The following is a 20,612-nucleotide window of genomic DNA, read 5'->3' as shown; positions in this document are numbered from 1 at the left end:
GGCTACCCTGGGCTACATGAGCCCTCCTTTTTGTTGTTTGTTTGTTTGTTTGCTTGTTGTTTTTAAAGGTGAAGGAGGAAGCTAGGAATGTAATTCAGAAGTTATGACTTAAATACCCAAAGTCCTGGGCCAGATCGATAGCATAGAAACTGGGCATGGTGGTAGGCCTCCATAATCCTATTGCTGGGGCGATGGAAGAAAAAGATTCAGAAATTCAAGGGCCAGCTTATCAGCACAAGGAGTTCAAGGATGACATGACACCCTGTCTCAAAAAGGACGAAGTGCCAGGGTATACTGACTTATGTCTTTAGCCCCACCCCTTGGGAAAAGGCGTATATGGATCTCTGTGAACTTGGGCCAGCCTGGTCTACAGAGCAGTTACAGGTTAGCCAAGGCTATGTAGAAAAAAATTGTCTCAAAAATAAAACAAGGGCTGGTGAGATGGCTCAGTGGGTAAGAGCACTGACTGCTCTTCCGAAGGTCATGGGTTCATATCCCAGCAACCACATGGTGGCTCACAACCACCCAGTAATGAGATCTGATGTCCTCTTCTAGTGTGTCTGAAGACAGCTACAGTGTACTTATTTATAATAATAAATAAATCTTTAAAAAATATATTTATTAAAAAAATAAATAAATAAAACAAAATAAAATAAAGTAAAAAATTTTTCAAGAGAGAATGAATAAACAGAGAGGCAAGGTAAGGTAAGGAGGGGTGAGGTGAGGAGGGGCCTTGAACCTGGCACCAAGTCCTTCCCTAACAGCCTAACCAACAGTATCTGTCTCTTGTCCACGTTACAAAGTCTTCCCAGCCGCCATATCAGTCTACTCTCTTCCCATCTGTTAGTGAATGCGGCTATTCACATGATATGAATTAAGGAGGCTGGAGAGATGGCTCAGGGTTTAAGAACACTGACTGCTCTTCCGAAGGTCATGAGTTCAATTCCCAGCAACTACCTGGTGGCTCACAACCATCTGCAATGAGGTCTGACGCCCTCTTCTGGTGCTGTCTGAATACAGCTACAGAGTACTCACATATAATAAATAAATAAATCTTTAAAAAATATATGAATTAAGGGGGCTGCAGAGGGGGCTCGGCAGTTTAGAGGACTGGCTGTTCTTCCATAGGAGCTGGGTTTAATTCCCAGCTCCCACAGGGTGGCTCACTTCAGTTCAAAGGATCTCGTATCTTCACCTTGGGGGTAGCAGGTACATATGCACAGGCTATGCATGATATGATTTGTAATGCGGTGGCATGATGTGGGGGGAAGGGTGCTTCAGTGGGCATGTGCTGAGGCATCCTCTCCCTGAGGTACCAACCATACAACAGGGCTAGTAAAAAATGAAATTTATTTTGGGGCATGAGAAGGGGCCTTGAGAAGGGAGTAGAGGCAGAGAAAGAGAGGAGACAGAGAAGAAGAGAGAGAGAGAGAGAGAGGAGGGAGAGGGAGGAGAGAGAGAACAGATAGGGAGAAAGAGGCCAGAAAAAAAGAGAAAGGCCAGAGAGAGAGAGAGAGAGAGAGAGAGAGAGAGAACAGAGAGGGAGGAGAGAGAACAGAGAGGGAGGGAGAAAGAGGCCAGAAAAAGAGAAAGGCTAGAGAGAGAGAAAGGGATCAGAAAGTGAGAGAAAGACAAAGACACACAGAGAGAGAACAGAGGAGAGAGGCCAGAAAGGGAGAAAGAAAGAGGCCAGAAAGGAGAAAGAAAGAGGCCAGAGAGAGGAGAGAGAGAGAGAGAGAGAGAGAGAGAGAGAGAGAGAGAGAGAGAGAGAGAGAGAGCTGAGCCAGGCTCCTTACCTGTCTGTTGCCAGGTAACTGTTGGGTGGAGCCTAGCAGAAATGCTAACAATGCATAATACATACTTGCAGACAAAAACTCATACATTCATACACATAAAAATACACAAATCTAAAAAAACAAAACAAAACAAAAAAAAACCAAAAAACCCACGCAGGCATTAAGGGTGCAGGACAGTTCAGGGACTGGGTTGTATGTGAGGTCCGCCCAAATGGATAGGGACAAGCGAATATATCGGCTAAAATTAGAGTTGTTGGTTCAGAATCAGACAGAGTTCCCATCCCACAGGAGGTCTCCTGCAGGACCTTCATGAGTCACTGTCCTCCCCGGGGGGCCGTGTTCCTATCTCTCTCCAAGATGGTGACTCCTGGGCCCCCCGCCAAGTCAGCAACCGATGTCAAGTGAGGACAAGGAGCGGGGAGCAGCTTCTTTGCCTCACTTTGCATGCCTGAGGCGCTGGGTTGTGCTTTGGGGACCCTCCTAGTCCAGCCCGCCCTTGCTCCAGATCCCGAGGTGGCTTCCTACTATGACTATCCTTATTCACCTCGCTGTGACTCCTCTGAACTCTGGCGTTCTCCAGTTCCGGGAGCGGAGCTTACATAGCTATTTAGTCGTAGACACCCTTACTCACTGCGGGTTACTTAATGTGGGAATGCAAATCCTGGCTTCAAGTTCCACGGCCTGTGGAATCAGGTTTTTAATCTTTGTTTTCATTTTGCTCCTCGAGATGGTTCCTCAGCATAGCCCTGGCTGTCCTGGAACTCGCTCTGTAAACGAGGCTGGCCTCAGACCCAGAGATCAGCCTGCCTCTGCCTCCCGAGTGCTGGGATTAAAGGCATGCGCCACCACTGTCCGGCTCAGCTTGCTTTCTTACTCAACCCAGAACTACTTGTCCGGTAGAGGTAAAGACCACCATGGACTGAACCCTCCTACATCAAGCCTTAATCAAGAAAATGCCCCACAGACTGCCTACAGGGTACTCTGCTGGAGGCATTTGATAGCTTGTATCAAGTTGACAAAGTCAAAACACTGAATTGAAACTCTATAGGTAATTTTTTCTTTTCTTCTCTCCCCTCCTCTCCCCTCCCCTCCCCTCCTCTCCCCTCTCCCTTCTCTCCTCTTCTCTTCTCTCTCCCTCTCTTTCTTTCTTTCTTTCTTTCTTTTTTGAGATCTCATGTAGCCCAAGATAGTTTTGAATTAACCGTTGATCCTCTTGCCTCAGCCTCTCATTTGTTGGGATTAGAGATGAAAGTCGCTACACTCCGTTTAGAGGTGTAAAAATTAAATTTTAATGCCATGAGCTTCAACTCCTCTTAGATTCTCTTCAACCCCAAACCCTGGTCAGCTACTGGACTGACGTCAGATCACAGGGTTGTATGGACTCCTGCCCTTTGAGCTTTGCTGATCCCTGAACAAATTTGAGGAACCTGTAACCCCAACACTCGGGAGTCTGAAGTAGGCTGTCCTAGTTAGGGTTTCTATTGCTGAGATGAAACACCATGACCAAAAGCAAGTTGAGGAGGAAAGGGTTTATTCATCTTACGCTGCTTCCACCTCATAATCTATCACTGAAGGAAGTCAGGGCAGGAACCTGGAGACAGGAGCTGACGCAGAGGCCATGAAGGGGTGCTGCTTACTGGATTGCTCATCATGGCTTGCTCAGCCTGCTTTCTTATAGAAACGGAGGATCACCAGCCCAGGGATGGCATCACCTGCAGTGGGCGGGGGGTGGGGCCCTCCCCCATCAATCACTAATTGAGAAAAATTCCTACAGCTGGATCTCATGGAGACATTTTCTCCATTGCAGTCCTCTCCTTTCAGACAAATCTACCCTGAGTCGAGCTGACAGGTACTCCCCAGCCCACAGACAGATTTCTAATTGGAGACTAGGCTAGGCCACATAGTGAGACTCTGTCTCTTTAATCTCAGTACTTAGGAGGCAGAGGCAGGCAGATCTATGTAAACTTGAGAGCAGCCTGGTTTGTATAGCAAGTTCCAGGACAGCCAAGGCTACATAACAGAGAAATTCTGTCTTAAAAGACAAAAAAGTAGTCACAGAACCCTTTTACAGACAGAAGGTAAGATACAAATCCTGAGACTTTCATTTCTGTCTGTAAAAAAATGTGTGCAAGCCTTTCAAATATTTTTATTATTGTTGTTGTTGTTGTTGTTATTATTTTTTTTTATTATTTTTTATTTTTTTGGTTTTTTGAGACAGGGTTTCTCTGTGTAGCCCTGGCTATCCTGGAACTCACTCTGTAGACCAGGCTGGCCACGAACTCAGAAATCCACCTGCCTCTGCCTCCCAAGTGCTGGGATTAAAGGTGTGCGCCACCACCGCCCGGCTCAAATATTATTTTTATATGTGTGAGTGCTTTTGCCTGCATGCATGTGGTGTCTGTATCGTATGCATGCGTTGCCCAGGAAGAACAGAAGAGGGCATCAGATCCCCTGGACCTAGATTTACAGGTGGTTGTGAGCCACCATGTAGGTGCTGGGAATGAACCATGCATAGGCACCAAGTGCTCTTAATCACTGAGCCATCCTTCCAGCTCTGCCTGCAAACCTTTCAGCCAGTATGAAATTACCTGCTTCCTTTTTCCTTAGCTTCCCCTCTTTCCAGTCCCTAGAATTTCACCCTAGTGAAATAGATTTTTTTCATTGTATTTCTTTTTTCTTTTTTTTTTCTTTCTTTTTTAAAATAAGAATTATTTATTATATGTGAGTACACTGTAGCTGTCTTCAGACACACAAGAAGAGGGCATCAGATCCCATTTCAGATGGTTGTGAGCCACCATGTGGTTGCTGGGAATTGAACTCAGGACCTCTGGAAGAGCAGTCAATGCTCTTGAGGCAGAGGCAGGCAGATTTCTGAGTTTGAGGCCAGCCTGGTCTACAGAGTGAGTTCCAGGACAGCTAGGGCTATACAGAGAAACACTGTCTCAAAAAAAAAAAAAAAAAAAAAAAAAAGGAGTCAGAGATAGACCTACTCCCACTGTTAGGAACCCCACAAAAACACCAAGCTAAACAACCACAACATAGATGCAGACTCACGCAGGCTCTGTAATTGCCACTGCAGTCCCTGTGAGCCCTTATGAACCCTACTTGGTTGATTCTGGGGGCCATGTCCTCTTGGTATCCTCTTGGTATCCTCTGGCTCCTACAATTCTTCCTCTCCTTCTTCTACAGGGTGCTTAGAGAGAGGTTCTCTGAGCTCTGAGAGGAGGGACCCAGTAGAGATCCCCAGTTTGGATTCTTTATCCACCTAATGTCTGGCTGTGGGTCTCTGCATCAGCTGCTGGAGGGATGGGATTCAGCTGCCGTCGTCTTTTGTGTTTGTGGCTTTTGATACAGGATTTCTTGATGTAGTTTGGATTCGGGTCTATTTTCATTGACTTTTTTTTTAAAAAAGATTTTTATTTATTATATGTAAGTACGCTGTAGCTGTCTTCAGACACTTCAGAAGAGGGCATCAGATCTCATTACAGATGGTTGTTGGGATTTGAACTCAGGACCTTCGGCAGAGCAGTCGGTGCTCTTAACCGCTGAGCCATCTCTCTAGCCTCTCATCAATTAAAAAAATTAACATATATATACATATATAATAACTTTATATAAACTATATATACTTATATACATACATATATGTATGTATATATTTTGCTTGCATATAGACCTGCATACCAGAAGGTGGTATCAGACAGTTGTGAGCTGTAATATGGATGCTGAGAATTGAACTCAGCACCTTTGAAAGAGCAGTGAGTGCTCTTACCCACTGAGCTATCTCTCCAGCCCCTTCTTTGTATTTCTTTCTTGTATTTTCCTGCTACTATATATATCTGAGGATCTCATGGATCTTGGACTGTCTTTAAAACTCTTCTATGCCTGTGGCCTATGCTGAGGGCTTTGTGCATGCTAGGGAAGCTCTCTACCAACTGAGCCACTCCCTTTTCTATGTTGAGCCAGGGTTTCAAGTATTCCAGGTGGCATCTAACTTGATGTGTTGTTGAAGATGAGCTTGAACTGCTGAACCCTCCACCTCCAAACCCTCTGCCTCCACTTCTCAATTGCCAGGATTACAGATGTACATCACCATGACTGGCTCATAAGACTTGAATTAAATAATTACTCTGAGCTAAGTTTATAGTACAACTATCATAAGATACAGATATTAAAGTTAAAAATACTAATTAGACATGAAAAACAAACTTATTTCAGAAGATCTATTTATTTTATTGTGTGAGTACACCATCACTGTCTTCAGACACACCAGAAGAGGGCATCAGATCCCATTAAAGATGGTTGTGAGCCACCATGTGGTGGCTGGGAATTGAACTCAGGACCTCAGGAAGAGCAGACAGTGCTCTTAACCACTGAGCCATCTCTCCAGCCCTGAAAAGCAAACTTTCATTGAAAATGCATCTTAAGAAGCTGGGGAGAGTTGGATATGATGATGCATTCTTTTAAATTCAGCGGGGAGACAGAGACAGGTGGATCTCCGTGTGTTGGGGACATCTACCTGGTCTATGCAATGAGCATCAGTCAGGACAGCCAGAACTACATCGAAAGATCCTGTATCAAAACACATATGCCGGGCAGTGGTGGTGCATGCCTTTAATCCCAGCACTTGGGAGGCAGAGGTAGGTGGATTTCTGAGTTTGAGGCCAGCCTGGTCTACAGAGTGAGTTCCAGGACAGCCAGGGCTACACAGAGAAACCCTGTCTGGAAAACACACACACACACACATAAAGAGGCTGGGAAGGGCTCTTTCCTACTAACCTTTGGTGGGCAGCTTCCAGAACATCCTAGCCAGGCTCAGTGTGGGCCAGAGGCCCTGTTCCAGGAGGACCTTGAATGCACCCAGAATGGAGTTCCTTAAAACAAACTGCCCAGCTGGGTGGTGGAAGCACACACCTTTAATCCCAGCACCCGGAGGCAGAGGTAAGTCATCCATGTGTTTGAGTCAGGCTTGCTCTACAGATTGAATTCCAGATAGCCAGGGCTACACAGAGAAATCCTGTCTCTAAAACAAAACAAACTGCTCATACACCCTACAAGTTTCCATGTACCACCTAGGGCAGACGAGCCACAGCCATCGGAGAGCAGCAAGCTTTCTCTTTCTTCACAGGGACTCCAGAAGAACAGGACTATGGGTCTGCATGCCCTTGTGATGTGAAATTACATACCGAGGCCTCCTCCCTACACACGTGCAAGACAGGAGACACAGACTATTCCTGAATCTCTGCAAGCTAAGAGCTGAAAGGAACGCAGCTGAATATTTAAAAACCTAAGCAATGACATAGAAGCAGGCTAAGCCGGGCGGTGGTGGTGCATGCCTTTGATTCCAGCACTTGGGAGGCAGAGGCAGGCAGATTTCTGAGTTCGAGGCCAGCCTGCTCTGCACAGTGAGTTCCAGGACAGCCAGGGCTACACAGAGAAACCCTGTCTCGAAGAAGAGGAAGAAAAAAGAAGCAGGCTAGATTCAGAAGAAAAAACGTGGCCTTTATTTTTTCCATTGGAAGCACTATCCTGGTCGACTGTCAGTTCCCAGCTAAGGACACCAGGTGGCAGCGGAGAGCACAGAGCTCAGGCTCTCCCTAGAAGTCCATGTCTAGACAAGCAAGAACAGGCTGAGTGAGGTAGGAGTGTGCTTTCGGCTGATCAAGAGAAGCAGAGGGACAACGTGGGGGCTGAACACGGACCACAAGGTGGAGGGAGGCTGGGTGCAGAACATAGACACTTCCAACACAGAACACAATTCAACCAGAGACTGAGGAAGGGAACTAAGGAATTAGGGGAAAATAAGATTCTAAGGGGGCAGCGGAAGCAAAAGGTGGGCTTGGGCGTGCTCTGTGGAGGCTCAAGTTCCCTGGGGTCCCCTATCTGTACTCTTCCTGGGGTGGGTCAAGGTCTGGCTCTTCCTGAGATTCATGGTCCATCTCAGGGGCAGGAGGCCAGGGGTTTTCTGGGGGCTGGGTTCCTGCTGGCCAGGGGTCATCAGGCAGAGGAGGTTTAGGAGGATCAGTGCTCGGGGGCTTTGGAGGCCAGGCACCAGTTTCAGGAAGATCTCTCCAAGGACGGTTGGAGCCTGGAGGTGGAGGGTCATCAAACAGAGGAGGTGCTCCTGGCCAGGGGTCACCAGGGATTGGTGGTCCCAGAGGCAATGGTGGGGAGTCCTCCTCTTCTTGGGTGTCTGTGGATCTGGGAGAGGAGTCCCCACTGCCTGAGATGCCTGTAGGGGATGAAGGAGAAAGGTAAGAGATGCAGTCACAGAGCACTTCCCATCCAGCTTCATACCCAAAGGTTGAGCCTCACATAGACTAGCATAGCCCGATCCCCAAAACACACCTCAGAGTGACCCCAAAGTGGTCTCCATACATTTCCCAAACATTGAGGCCATCTTCACCCGGTGTGAAAGCCCTGGGCTCATCGGGACCACTCACACGATCACGCTTCCAAATGGCTCTCTGTTCAACCTTGGTTGGGATATCCCACTGGAACCGCCCCCAGGATGGTCTGCACCGGAAGTGGTCTTTGGCCCTGCCTGTTACTCAGGACCCATCTCTGTAATAACCAGCCCTCAACACAGACCCCAGTCCTAGTGACTCCACAAACTCGATCGAATCCCTCCACCTGACCCAGCAGCATATTCAGACTCGAGGTGCCCCTGCCTGCATCCCCTGAGCTTTCCCACTAAGGACGCTCCGTGAATCCCTTCCACTCTGCGTTCCGCTTACTCCTTCCCTCTTGGGGGCGTCCCCTCCCTAAGGGTGGGTCATTTTGACCATCTCCGCCATCCCAGCTGTGTTCCTGGCCTCTTCTGACGACTCACCTCCTGCACACAGGCAAAGGACCAGCAGGCCTAGCAGCTTCCAGTTGAGCATCATGGCTGTCTAATGGCCCCCAAGGCGGGGTGCTCCGAGTCTAGGTGCTTGAGAACCCAAGAGGCTTTATAGTCGAGGAGGCAGAGGAGGTGGCCAGTCTGTGGGGAGGGGCCAGCTCAGCGCCCTGAGGGATCCCTATCAGAGCCTAACTGGTCAAACCCGTTTACTAAGAATCTGCCAGTAAAGCATCCCTTTTTTTGGTCCCCCAGCCAGGCGGCTGCTGGGTCTCCCTATCAGTGACCCAGACCCCAGGAGGCTCCACCCTTGTTTTCACACCTCCTCCATCCACACAGCCTGCCAGAATCGGGACCCACCTGTCATCTTTATAATCACAGGGAAGGCCACCTTTCATCCCTGATAGCTATTGGAAGCCACAAAATGGGGGCAAACCCCGCGTGGGGAAGCTTGGTAATTACAGGCAGAGGCGGGACGCCTGGGCCAGCTAGCACCCTCTAGACTGGCATCTCAGCCTCGGAGCTCCCTCCCCGCCCCCCACTCCCCTCTGGAACATGCAGGCTGCTCTCTGGCATGTCACCTCAGTCATGGGAACTCCCCAGACAGTGACATCTAAGGAATTCCATTGGGGAGCCACCTGGGTGACGGGAAGCAAGGATATCCTGGTTCCTGACCCCATGCAGAGGTGATTTCATCAACACCAAAGGCTCAGGAAGAGCTTCCCCCCTTGGAACCCTAGAAACCTTCCTTCCTTCCTCGGGATGGCCCCAAGCACCAAGGCCCTTCCAGGTCCTCCTCCCCGCCCCCCAACAGACACCGCCACCAAGAGAGATTCCTTCAGGAGGCTTGAGAGTGTCTGAACTACAACTCCATTCCCCACACATTGGTCCCCACCTGAGCTGGACTGTCTCCCTCAGGCTCCTGAGGTTTTTAACCCACTGTTACTCTTCCTCTCACACACAGATTTTTTTTTTTTTTTTTGGAAATGTGTTTTACATACAAGTGATGCACAGAGAGGCCAGGAGGCATTGAATCCACCAGAACTGGAGTTATAAACAGTTGTTCACCTCCATGTGGTTGCGAAGAATTTAATCTAGGTCCTCTGGAAGAGCAGCCAGTGCTCTTAGGCCCACTTAGCCATCTCTCCAGCCCACCCCAAAGCCCTTTAGCAGGCAGATCTCTGAGTTTGAGGGCAGCCTGATTCAAGAAGTAAATTCTAGTATAGCCAGGGCTGCACAGAGATTCTGTCCTGGAAAAAAAAGGGGGGGTGGGTGGGGAGACAGAGAAAGACACACAGAGAGAAAGAGACAGATGGAACTTAGGAAGCAGGGGCAGGTGAGTCTCTTGAGTTCAAGGCCAGCCTGGTCTACATTTAATAAGCTCTAAGGTATCCAGGGCTATGTCTCAAAAGTCAAAACAAAAGACTAACAAAACCAACCACAAAATCAAAACAAAACCTGGGAGCTTCTCAGAACACTTCCAGGGCAGTTAGGAAAGAGGTACCCTTCAGAGGAAGGGCAGGGGTAGGAGAACAAACTTCTCTCAGGCCCTGCCTCAGGAGGAATCCCAGTCTCTCAGACATCTCCAGGCAACGACTCCACTGAAGCCATCTTTATTCACTGCAGAGTTTGAACTTGGTGGAAGCCCCATCCTCCCTCCCAACCGTCCTGGGGTGGGGGTGGGGGGTTGGGGAGTGTCTTCACTCCTTCTGGCAGCTCCGGGTCAGCCAGAGATCTGAGGGAGAGCTCTCAGGGTTCTGGTGACCTTCCAGACAAATAGCTTCGTCTCTGGAAATGGCCTCGCTTAGGCCTTGCAGGTTATCAAGCAGGACATTCAAGGAGCCTGACAGAGGAGACATTGTGGGGTGGACACCGGGGTGAGAGCAGGCCACACGCTGCCCAGGGCGCGGGGCTGCATAGACTGAAGGCCAAGGGCCTCTGGGGCTCCGGTCTGGAACACCGTGTGTCCTTAAGTGTATTCTACCTTTCATAGATTCCTTGCAGGGTGAAGCTGCTGGAGACTCGGGTGATGAGGACTCCACAGACTGGGGTTTGCACTTGCTATCCACTCCCAAGGGCAGCACGGCTAACAGGCGCTGCTGCTTGTAACGGAAGAGGAGACCCTCTTGCTTCAAGATGGCCTGGGAAGGAGAGGGTCAGCCGCCAGCCCAGGCCAGGCCACCCACCCCTGCACACCTTTACTCACCCACCAGCCACCATGACTAGCTCCCTACTGTCCCCTACCAGCATGAGGTTCTTGTCCCTCTCCAGCTCCTGCACTCGCTGGGTCAGCCGCTGCCCCTCCTCCTTCCTGGCCTCGTCCTGCAGGCGCCTGAGCTCCTGGTTGCGCTCCTTTTCCCGAGTGGCTTTGTGCTGGATCTGGCGCAAGGAAACCACTAAGGAGATGAGAAGGGGTTAGCCCAGAGCCTCAAAATGAGACTTGAGTTCTCAACTCTGGCTCTCCGGGTCTCTTCCACACCACGGGCGGGCTGATGTCATGGGATCCTGAACTGTATGAGCCCTAAGTACTATCCCCATCCCTGATGCCAGTTCCTTAGGCAAGACCTGGACAGGGGCGGGAGTCACATCTCCTGTAGCTAGTGTTCATGTGATCTGTGTTGCTGTTGTTTTGAGACAGCTAGCCCTAAACTATCCCGCCTCTTACTTTCAAGTGCTGGGGTGACAGGCAAGCGCCACCATGTGTGGCTAGGGCTCATATTCTTAAGACACAGGTATCATGATTAGAGAATTTTCTATCCATGGGGCATGCAGCTAAGCTGTCATGTCTGTTGCAACTTACCTGATTTGAATGTCTATATGTGTAACCATGGGGGCATAGGCAAGCGAGCAGGGGTGCTGACTGTGTCTCTGCTTAGAAAAGACGTGAACATTCGTTCTGCTCCTCTAACTCATCCAAGTGTTAAGCTTCTGGGGAGGGCAGTCCCCAGGAGTGAGGACTCGACAGTGGTGTCCGCTGAGGAGCAGTGACACAGGCCGGGAGCCAGAGCTGTTCCTGATCCAGTGTCAGCTGCAGTGTTTACTCCGCAAGAATTCATTTGTGTTAGTCCTATGTTATTTCGCTACATTCACAAGTCAACAAAAAGCTTCAAAAAAGTTTGGGGTGGGGCGGGGTTACCAGCCCTGTGTCAGTGCTGCCTGCCTTCCTCCCTGCACGGCTCACCAGCCTTGGCCTGCTCCCTCCGGGCCTCGTTCAGCCTCCTCTTTGTGTCTGAGAGCTGTTCCCGAAGACGGGTTTCCACTTCGGCTACCTTCTCTTGCAGAGCTGCAGTTGAAGGTACGAGGTAGTGTCAGGGGGAGCTGCCCATCCTGCAGGGTGGCACACAGTGCTGCGCCCCCACGCCCCCAACACCTTGCTCCCTCCTACACATACACACCTTGCCCGTATATCTCCTGCTGCTGTGTCAGCTCCTGACGGAGGCTGGCAGCTTCCTCCGTGCTCTCCTGCTGGCCCTGACGCGCTGCCTCCAGCTGCTGCCCAACGCTGGCCAGGGATTCCTGGGCATGCTGCAGCTCCTGCTCCAGCTGCTGGGCCACCTCCGTCAGCTGCCTGCGCTCGGCCTCCCCTAGAAGGAAACTGTGGTCACACAAGACCTCTGCTGGCACCTGAGCCTCAGGTGATCGAGTCTCCTCCAGCCCCACGCACGCACGCACGCCGGCATACCTTGCTCCCGTGCCCGGCCCACTTCCTGCTGGATCAGGTGGGCGCTCAGCTGTAGCTCTGCATCCAGGCGGTTCCGTTCTTCCCGTAGCTGCTCCAGCTCAAGGCTCAGGTCTGTGTCGAGTGGGGGTGCAGTTTCGGTTGGGGGAGAGCTGGGATAGCAATGAGAGAGTCAGAGAAAATTCCCCCAGCAGCACCCTGACTGGTGCCTCCACCTCTCCTTAGTTCCCCTGGGTCCTAGCAGCCAACAGATTGCCCCCAATGTCCACACACCCCTCCACCTCAATGTGCCTGAACTTTACCTCTCCAGGCGCAACTGAGCAAGAGCCACCTTTCGAGCCATCAAACCTGAGGAGAAGAGGGGACAGGGAGATGAGTATGCATGGACAGAGGGTGGCTGGAGCACGGGACTGAGTGACAGTTACCATGGCAATGGAGGATAAATGTGGGGTTAGATCCAGGGCTGAGGAAGAGGGCCAGGCCAGAAACCCCACAGCTGCTCTACGTACCCTTAATGGTGTGGACCTTGCGGACGGCATAGCTGAGTCGGTTGCTGAGGCTGGGAATCCGGGCTACAGCCTGATCCACCCTGGTCATGGTGCTCTGAAGTTTGGCCTGAGTGCTGAAGAAGATATAGGCCGCTCACCGTCCTCCCTCCCCTCATCCCCTTCAAGACCTGCAGGGTCTCGTGCAGAGAACACGTCTGTCCTGTACTGTTACATGACCGGGGAGGTGGGCCGTTAAGTAGCAAGCAAAGGAGAAAGGGACGCCACCAGGAGAGGCAGGATCTTGGCAGACCCTGCAGGTCAATCAAGCTCCTTTGCAAACCTAAAGAGAATCTAAGGGCTTAAGCTTTGTAACAGTCAGGTAAAAACACCCAGCTGAAAACAAACTCCTGCCAGAAAAACTGCGGTGTCTCCTTTGGTCCCTCAGAGTCTTTTTGTTTGGGATGGAGAGGATTAGAGTTAAGACAGGGTGGCTAGAAACTCACCATCACGCTTGGCCTGCAATGTCTATACTAACCTGCAGCGAGGACCCATTAAGGTTCGTGGATTCGACTCCTACCTGGATCTACATTCTGTAGCCCAGGAAAGGGTGCAGCCACAGTTCTACTGTGGCCAGCAGCGGGTAACAGAGGCTGGCTGAACTCTGAGACCTGGACCTGTAGGCCACCACTCCGGCTCCAGGCACTTGGGATCTGACCCTGTCTGCCTCACCTGGGGCTCAGGGTGTCCAAAGCGTAGAAGGGCTTTCTGGTGGCTTTTATTGAGAACCACGTCTGTGCCCTTGCAGAAGGTAGAACCCCATGCACGACACCCTAACGTCCTCCTGGAGGCAGTGCTTTTGAATCTGGTTCTTCCAAAGGAGTCTAACTCCATGCAAATTAAAAAGTTTCATCTTCCTCCCCACCCCCCCACCACCCTGGTGCCAGGGATTGAAACCAGAGATTCCTGAATGCTAGACAAGTAAGTGCTCGACTACTGAGCTCTAGACCAGTCCAGCTGTACAATTAGGGTGTCTCCCCGAACCAGACAGGGCGTACGTGTGAAGGCAGTAAGGAGGACGAGAGGGACACACACGGCTAAGGTCCCCATCCCTGAGCTCTGAGGCCACAGCTCCGCCTAGCTGCCCTACTTAGCTTCAGAGCGCACTAGACTGAAGTGCAGGAAGCAGGATCTTGCCCCCCCCCACCCCCCAGTGCTTCCTCCTGCCCCTCTTCCCTCAGGCTCTTCCAGGCTCTGTGACAGGTACCTACCTGTTCATAGCACTGACCAGGAACTTCAGCTGCTCCTCGGCAGAGGCCGTCTGCTGTTCCTGCCTCCGCCTGGCCTCCTGAGCCTGACTCAGCTCCATCTGCAGGGTCTGGTGAGGACGCAGCTTTGTGTGTGCTTTTTCTTGTAGACCTCCCTCCCTGGCACTCCCCCTCCTCCCTTAGGGAGCACCACCCTCAGACCTGGGTGCTCATCCGCTCCACCTCCACCTGGGCAGTTTTGTCTTGCAGGGCGCGCTGCAAGATGGCCTGCTCCTGGCTTTGGGCGGTCACTTGCTCCTGGAGCTCTGCTACCTACAGGAGCAGAAGGAGCTGAGCCCAAGCTATGGGGAACACAGGGGTGGGAGGGGAATGGAGGAGACAGGGCAGGAGCCTCCAGAGTGGGGCTGCAGAGACGGCCCAGTGGCTAAGAACTCTGGTTGTTCTTGCTGAGTTCCATGCCCTCTTCCCATGTGACGGCTCATAACCATCTGTAACTCCAGTTCTGGGGGAACAAACACCTTCTGACTTCTGTGGGCACATGGTACACATACATACATGCAGGCAAAACATTTACACACATAAAACAAAACAAACACACCTTTTATTTCTTTCTAAGACAGGGTTTCTCTGTGTAGCCCTGGCTGTCCTGGAACTCACTATGTAGACCAGGCTGGCCTCGAATTCAGAAATCCTCCTGCCTCTGCCTCCTAAGTGCTGGGATTAAAGGAATGTACCACTACACCCAGCTAAATAAGTACTAAAAAAAAAAGAAAAGAAAAGAAAAGAAGAGAAGAGAAGGCCCTGTGTGGTGGAACACGGCTTTAACTCCAGCATGAGGGAGACAGAGGCAGGCAGATCACTAATAGGCCAGCCTGGTTTACAGAGTGAGTTCCAGGACAGCCACAGAACACAGAAACTCTGTCTTGAATCTTCTGACTCAGGCTGCACAGGCTCACACTTTGGGAAACCATCCTGAGCCCTTCCCCTGACCGTGCCTCGCCCTGATGGTCGCTGTGACCTGCTCAGAGAGGCCATCCCTGACTGTCCTGTCATCCACCTCAGTCTCTCCATTTCTCCATAGCACGTATGATGATGTGACGCCTACCCATCTTTCTACTCAAGCTCCATGAGACCAGGGGCTCCTCAGCTCAGGGCTCTGAGCCCGGCATGTGACACCCACCCCAAGGCTAACTGTCATCACCATGCGAGACACTGGGTGCGGGCCCACAACAGAGACACAGCCCCTGACCTGGTCCTTCAGCTGTGTCATGGAGTCCCTGTGCTCCAGGTCCTGGGCTTTGAGCTGCACCATGAGGGCAAACACCTTCTCCCGCCAGCTGCGCAGCAGCGAGCGGCACTTCTTAGGAAACTCAGGCTCCAAGGGATCTAAAGGCTGAATCTGTACAGAGGAGGAAGAGGGTGGATCTTCTAAGGAAGCGGGAACGGGTGACCTTTGTCCTTCCGGTCCTGCCGTCCACAGTGAGGAGTTTAGGGGTCTCAGTAGCATACCACCTACTACCCCCAGAGAGGGAAGGCCTGCAGCAGGTCAGGGTCCTACCTTCCTGGTCAGCTCCTCTTCCTGCAGGGCGAGCATGTGTGTGAGGCTCTGCACTCGAATCTGCAGTAATTCTACGGTGGCCTGAAGGCCAGCCCGGTCCTCCTTCAAGTGCTGGGAGTGAGAACCTCCATCAGTCAGGATCCCATGCTACCCTCAGGCCATGGGCGGTCTCGAGGGCAGCATGGCTTCCCTTCTAGGGTGCCGTGCTCTCTGCTCACCGTCCCTGACCCCCGGTGTCTTTTCTCCCACCTTGCAGGTGTCTAGAAGCTCCTTCTGTTCCAGCTTCCATGCCTGGCTAGGGGCCTCAGGGGGGACTTGTTCCCCCACATACGTCCTCAGATTCTCGACCAAGGTCACCTGAGCTTCCAGCTCTTCTTGGGTCTTACTAAGATTGAAACAAACGGGACAGTCCTCAGTGGAACAGCCTGGAGAGAGTGCCCTGTGCCCTGCTGGGCCCCTCGCTAACACCCCTGCAACACCCCCTCGCAGCCCACTGACCTCAGCTGATTCCTGAACAGCCTGGAGATAGTGCCCTGCACCCTGCTGGGCCCCTCGCTAACACCTCCGAGCAGCCCACTGACCTCAGCTGATTCCTGAGCAGGTCCGCCTCCTTCTGGGACATAGCCAGTTGCTTGGCTTCTGCTGCCCGTTTCGTTTCCAGGCAACTCAGAGACTTCTCCAAGCCCTCGGCCTTGCTGGTCAGACTGTCGAGAGCCTTCTGGTGAGCCTGTGTCAGGGAGGACAGCTGTGGAGGAGGAGGACGTTCAGAAAAGGCCAGCCTGAGGGTTCTGGAGAGAGGCTCAGCAGGTCAGACCCAGGTTCAGTTCTCGGCACCCACGGCAGGCAGTTCAGAGGATCCAATGTCCTCTTCTGGCTTCTGAGGCCCTCACGCACGTGGTATATACTCACCGACACAACACACACTCACAAACAAAAATAAATCTTTAGCCGGGCAGTGTTGGCGCATGCCTTTAATCCCAGCACTTGGGAGGCAGAGGCAGGCGTATTTCTGAGTTTGAGGTCAGCCTGGTCTACAGAATGAGTTCCAGGACAGCCAGGGCTATACAAAGAAACCCTGTCTCGGAAAAAAAAAAAATCCTTAGGGGATAGGGCAGCTCACCCCACCTTGGGGCCTTGTCTCTCAGGGAGCCATCTAACAGATCATACTGCTGAAAGCAAATGGAGGAAATCTTGGCCTCTGGTTCTCCACAGTTTCAAACAATTGTGAGCTCCTGCCCGTTCATTTCCCGGTCTCTCAGTGTTCATTGCTAACAGCTAGAGTAAACGGCCCCACTTCATGCCCAAGTCTTTCGGAGGCAATCAGTCAGTGTTTGTCTCACAAGTGTGAAGACCTGAGTTAGGAGCCCCAAAACCTTTGCCAAAAGGCCAGGCAGGCCAGCACACACCTGTAATCACCCCTGCTCTGTGGGATGGGAGGAGACTCGGGCAGATCCCTGAAGCCCCCCGTCTGGCCTACGTGATAAAAGTTGCAGGCAAATAAAAGACCCTGACTTGAATAAAAGGAGCTTGAGACCCACACCCGAGTCTATCCTCTGACCCCGACACGTGTGCCAGGCACACTCACACCCTCACCCACAGACCCACGCCTGAGTGTGCACACATCCCTCAGCGCATGGTAAGAGCAAATGTCTCCAACCCCACGGGCTGGATCCTCTTTGGTCAACCTGACATGAGCTGGAGTTATTTGAGAAGGGGAACGCAGTTGAGAACATGCATCCTGTAGGCAAGCCTACAGGGACGGGGTGGTTCTCTTGATGAGGGATTGATTTGAGAGGACCCCGCCCACAGTCGGGAGGTACCACCCCTAGTGAGGTGGTCCTGAGTTAGGAAAGCAGGCTGACCAAGCCGCGAGGAGCAAGCCAGTGAGCAGGGCCCCTCCGTGGCCTCAGCTTGGCTTCAGCTTCCCTCAGTGGACTGTGAGCGGGGCGAGGTAAGCCGGAAGCCCCTCCCTTCCTTCCCAAAGTTGCTTTTTTCTGTCCGTGCTTCGTAAGAGCAACTGAAACCCTAAGACATTCCAGTACTCAGGAGGCTGAGTTGGGAGCGCTGCCTCAGGTTCAAGGCCAGCCAGGGCTACAGATCAAGACCCTACCTTAACACCCCTTACTCACAAAAAAAAACCAGACTTGCCACGCCCGCAAAGCCCACTGCAGGAAGCACACTTCCCCAAGCTCTCCCCTGGGGCTCTCCCTGCTCCTTGTGCAGGCGCTGTCCTGCCCTCATCTGCAGCTTTCTGAGCTCTAGCAGCCGGTTGGACCCTACTTCTGTGTGATCCTGAGGATGCTCTGGGGAGGGAGAGGGCAGCAGAGTAGACGGAGCTGTGGAGCCAGTGGGTAAGGTGTGTGCCCTGCTTCCCCCTGCAGGGTCGGCCCTGCCAGCCCTGTCTCCATTGCCCTGCCCGGATCAAGTTTGCGAAATGGAGCACAGGTCTTTTCAGCCACAAAATAAGGATCTGATTGTGCTATTTCCCTTTCTTCTCTGAAGCTCGGCGTGATGGCTCACATCTTTGATCCCAGCCCTTGGGAGGCAGAAGCAAGAGCCAAGGCCAGCCAGAGCTGCATAGGGAGACCCAGTCTCAACAACAACAAAAATTAAAACCCTTCTTTTCTGGTGACTGAACCTGTGGCCTTGTGCAGAACAGGCAGGCACACTCTGCCACTGAGCAATGTCCTCAGTTACTCAGAACCTGTCAGTGGTTACTTGTCTTTTTTTTTTTTAAGGAATTATTTATTTATTATTATTTATTTTATGTATATGAGTACACTGTAGCTGTCTTTAGATACACCAGAAAAGGGCATCAGATCCCATTACACATACGGTTGCTGAGATTTGAACTCGGGACCTCTGGAAGAGCAGACAGTGTTCTTAACCACTGAGCCATCTCTCCAGCCCCTCTATTTGTCATCTTTTGACATACCAGCAGTCCGTCTCGATCACAATATCTGTCTAGTGCTAACTTCTGAACATGGTACCAATAATACAGGTTATCAAACACCAGAGCAGGGCTCTTGTTTAGTCAAGTGACAGATTCTGAGAATCTTCCTACGGGTAACTCACAGGAGCAAGGCTGTTCCTCCTCCAATACTCTAAAGAAGATGCTCAGGCTGGTGAGATGGCTCAGCGGGTAAGAGCACCGACTGCTCTTCTGAAGGTCGTGAGTTCAAATCCCAGCAACCACATGGTGGCTCACAACCTCCCGTAATGAAATCTGACGCCCTCTTCTGGTGTGTATGAAGACAGTTACAGTGTACTTATTTATAATAATAATAATAAATAAATCTTAAAAAAAAAAAAAAGAAGATACTCATCTTTAAGGCCTCTCTTCCTGAGCTCTCCATCACCCCACCCCGGGTTCTGTCCCAGAACTTTCCCAGTTGCTATAGCTGTGTGTCTCCTGCTAGGTGGCTCCATCTATGGGAGCAGAGACTCAGGCAACTTGAATCCCCAGCTAGCTCCTGCCAAACGGACAACAAAGAGAAGCACTGGGTAACCTGACTGAAAAAAATCTACCTTCCCTAGGGCCCATACTGCTGCCCCGCCCCCACCCCTCCCCTCCCTCCTCTCAACCCCGATCACTCCCTCCACCACGTTCCCAGAAGAGTATTTGGTACAGAATATGGAGAAATACTACTTCTGAGGGTTTTCGAAGGTTGCGAGCTCACCTCACTCCCAAGTAACGGGTACAGCCTGAGGGAAGTCAAATTCCCAAGTTCTCCCCCACCCCCAGGGGTCTGCTGGACCGTGTGCCCTGAAATGCTTCTAGGCCCCTCTGACCCCCGTGTTCACCTGCTCTTGGTGCCGACTCTGAATCTCCTCCAGCTCCCTCTGCTTCGCCTCTTCCAGGTTCTTCCGAACCGTTTCGGCTCCGGCCAAGGCGGCGCGCAGGCCCTCCGCCTCAGCTTGTCCGGCCTTCTCTGCCACTGCAAGAGCATCCAGCTCCATGGCCTGAGTCTCTAATCGCTTCTTCTGCTGCAGGGAGGTCTCCCGTAGGGACCGGACTTCCTCCTCCAGCCGCCGTAGCTCTAGGAGCTGCCGAGAGATCAGCTCCGCCTGCTGGCTCAGGGCACCGGAGAGCCCCAGCTCCTGAGACCTTCAAAGGCAGGTAGGTGGGCACAGGTGAGCTGCTGGAGGGGTGGAAGCAAGGGGCTAAAGCTGAGGCGGGAGGATCGATGCATCTACCACACCATCATCCATCAAATCCCTACTAAGCACATGAAGTCGTCCACTTTCTGCGCTAGTAAGGGCTAGTAAGATTGGTGAGGAACACCATCTCTCCAGAGATCCATGCATAAGCAGGAAGATGGGTAGATGGGTTAAACATCAAACAATCACCTCAGAGGGCTTCAAGTTGTTTTTGTTTTGTTTTGTTTTGTTTTTTCGAGGCAGGGTTTCTCTGTGTAGCCCTGGCTGTCCTGGTACTCACTCTGTAGACCAGGCTGGCCTTGAACTCAGAAATCCACCTGACTCTGCCTCCCAAGTGCTGGGATTAAAGGCTTGCGCCACCACCGTTGGGCTGGGCTTCAAGTTTGGAGTGTGAAGATGTCTGAATTCTAGGTGAGGGCAAAGAAGGGGTGGGGCATAACAGGGGTGGGGTCGGGGGGCACTGAGCTTCTGCTACCAAGATGGTGGCAAGGCCAAGTGATTTTTTTTTTTTTACAGACACTTATGTTGTTTCATATTACTTTATTTGAGACAGGGTCTCATGTAGCCCAGGCTGACCCAATACATAGCAGAGGCTGGTCCTGAATTCGGGATCCTCCCGCCTTCACTCTTCCATCTGTGCACTAGAGCATGCAAGTGTGCATGTGCAAATCCAATGAGAAGTATATAAATGCAAACAAAAAAAAATTTGAGGCCTGGCAGTGGTGGTTCATGCCTATAATCCCAGTACTTGGGAGGCAGAAGCAGGCGGATTTCTGAGTTCGAGGCCAGCCTGTTCTACAGAGTGAGTTCCAGGACAGCCAAGGCTA

At 51.6% G+C, this 20,612-nt stretch overlaps 3 protein-coding genes across 7 annotated transcripts in view; all 3 read right to left on the bottom strand.

Annotated features, from left to right (window-relative positions):
- The window catches only part of LOC116074627 (H-2 class I histocompatibility antigen, D-37 alpha chain-like), a 714,163-nt gene that overhangs the window by 538,933 nt on the left and 154,618 nt on the right, over window positions 1-20,612 (bottom strand). The window lies entirely within an intron of this gene.
- Window positions 7,278-10,733, bottom strand: Psors1c2 (psoriasis susceptibility 1 candidate 2). Its single transcript, XM_031347390.1, has 3 exons — window positions 10,619-10,733; window positions 8,629-8,778; window positions 7,278-8,028 (listed from the first exon to the last, which is right to left on the bottom strand). Exons 2-3 carry the CDS (start codon window positions 8,681-8,683, stop codon window positions 7,676-7,678), a joined length of 408 nt encoding a protein of 135 aa, XP_031203250.1. The 5' UTR covers window positions 8,684-8,778; window positions 10,619-10,733; the 3' UTR covers window positions 7,278-7,675.
- The window catches only part of Cchcr1 (coiled-coil alpha-helical rod protein 1), a 13,887-nt gene continuing 3,493 nt past the window's right edge, over window positions 10,219-20,612 (bottom strand). For all 3 annotated transcript variants that reach the window (XM_031347281.1, XM_031347283.1, XM_031347282.1), the window contains exons 4-18: window positions 19,429-19,732; window positions 16,206-16,369; window positions 15,874-16,009; window positions 15,625-15,735; window positions 15,316-15,465; window positions 14,268-14,378; window positions 14,070-14,176; window positions 12,823-12,935; window positions 12,616-12,661; window positions 12,317-12,465; window positions 12,030-12,218; window positions 11,816-11,917; window positions 10,879-11,030; window positions 10,619-10,775; window positions 10,219-10,477 (exon numbers count right to left, since the gene is read on the bottom strand). In XM_031347281.1, coding sequence (XP_031203141.1) covers window positions 10,335-10,477; window positions 10,619-10,775; window positions 10,879-11,030; window positions 11,816-11,917; window positions 12,030-12,218; window positions 12,317-12,465; window positions 12,616-12,661; window positions 12,823-12,935; window positions 14,070-14,176; window positions 14,268-14,378; window positions 15,316-15,465; window positions 15,625-15,735; window positions 15,874-16,009; window positions 16,206-16,369; window positions 19,429-19,732 — 2,134 coding nt within the window. In that variant the 3' untranslated portion in view covers window positions 10,219-10,334. The remainder of the gene's footprint in view (window positions 10,478-10,618; window positions 10,776-10,878; window positions 11,031-11,815; window positions 11,918-12,029; window positions 12,219-12,316; window positions 12,466-12,615; window positions 12,662-12,822; window positions 12,936-14,069; window positions 14,177-14,267; window positions 14,379-15,315; window positions 15,466-15,624; window positions 15,736-15,873; window positions 16,010-16,205; window positions 16,370-19,428; window positions 19,733-20,612) is intronic.

The sequence above is a fragment of the Mastomys coucha genome, unplaced genomic scaffold (genome assembly GCF_008632895.1).
Source record: "Mastomys coucha isolate ucsf_1 unplaced genomic scaffold, UCSF_Mcou_1 pScaffold3, whole genome shotgun sequence".
Classification (NCBI taxonomy): domain Eukaryota; kingdom Metazoa; phylum Chordata; class Mammalia; order Rodentia; family Muridae; genus Mastomys; species Mastomys coucha.
Note: the sequence above shows the minus strand (reverse complement) of the source record. Positions and strands in the feature narration are given on the sequence as shown.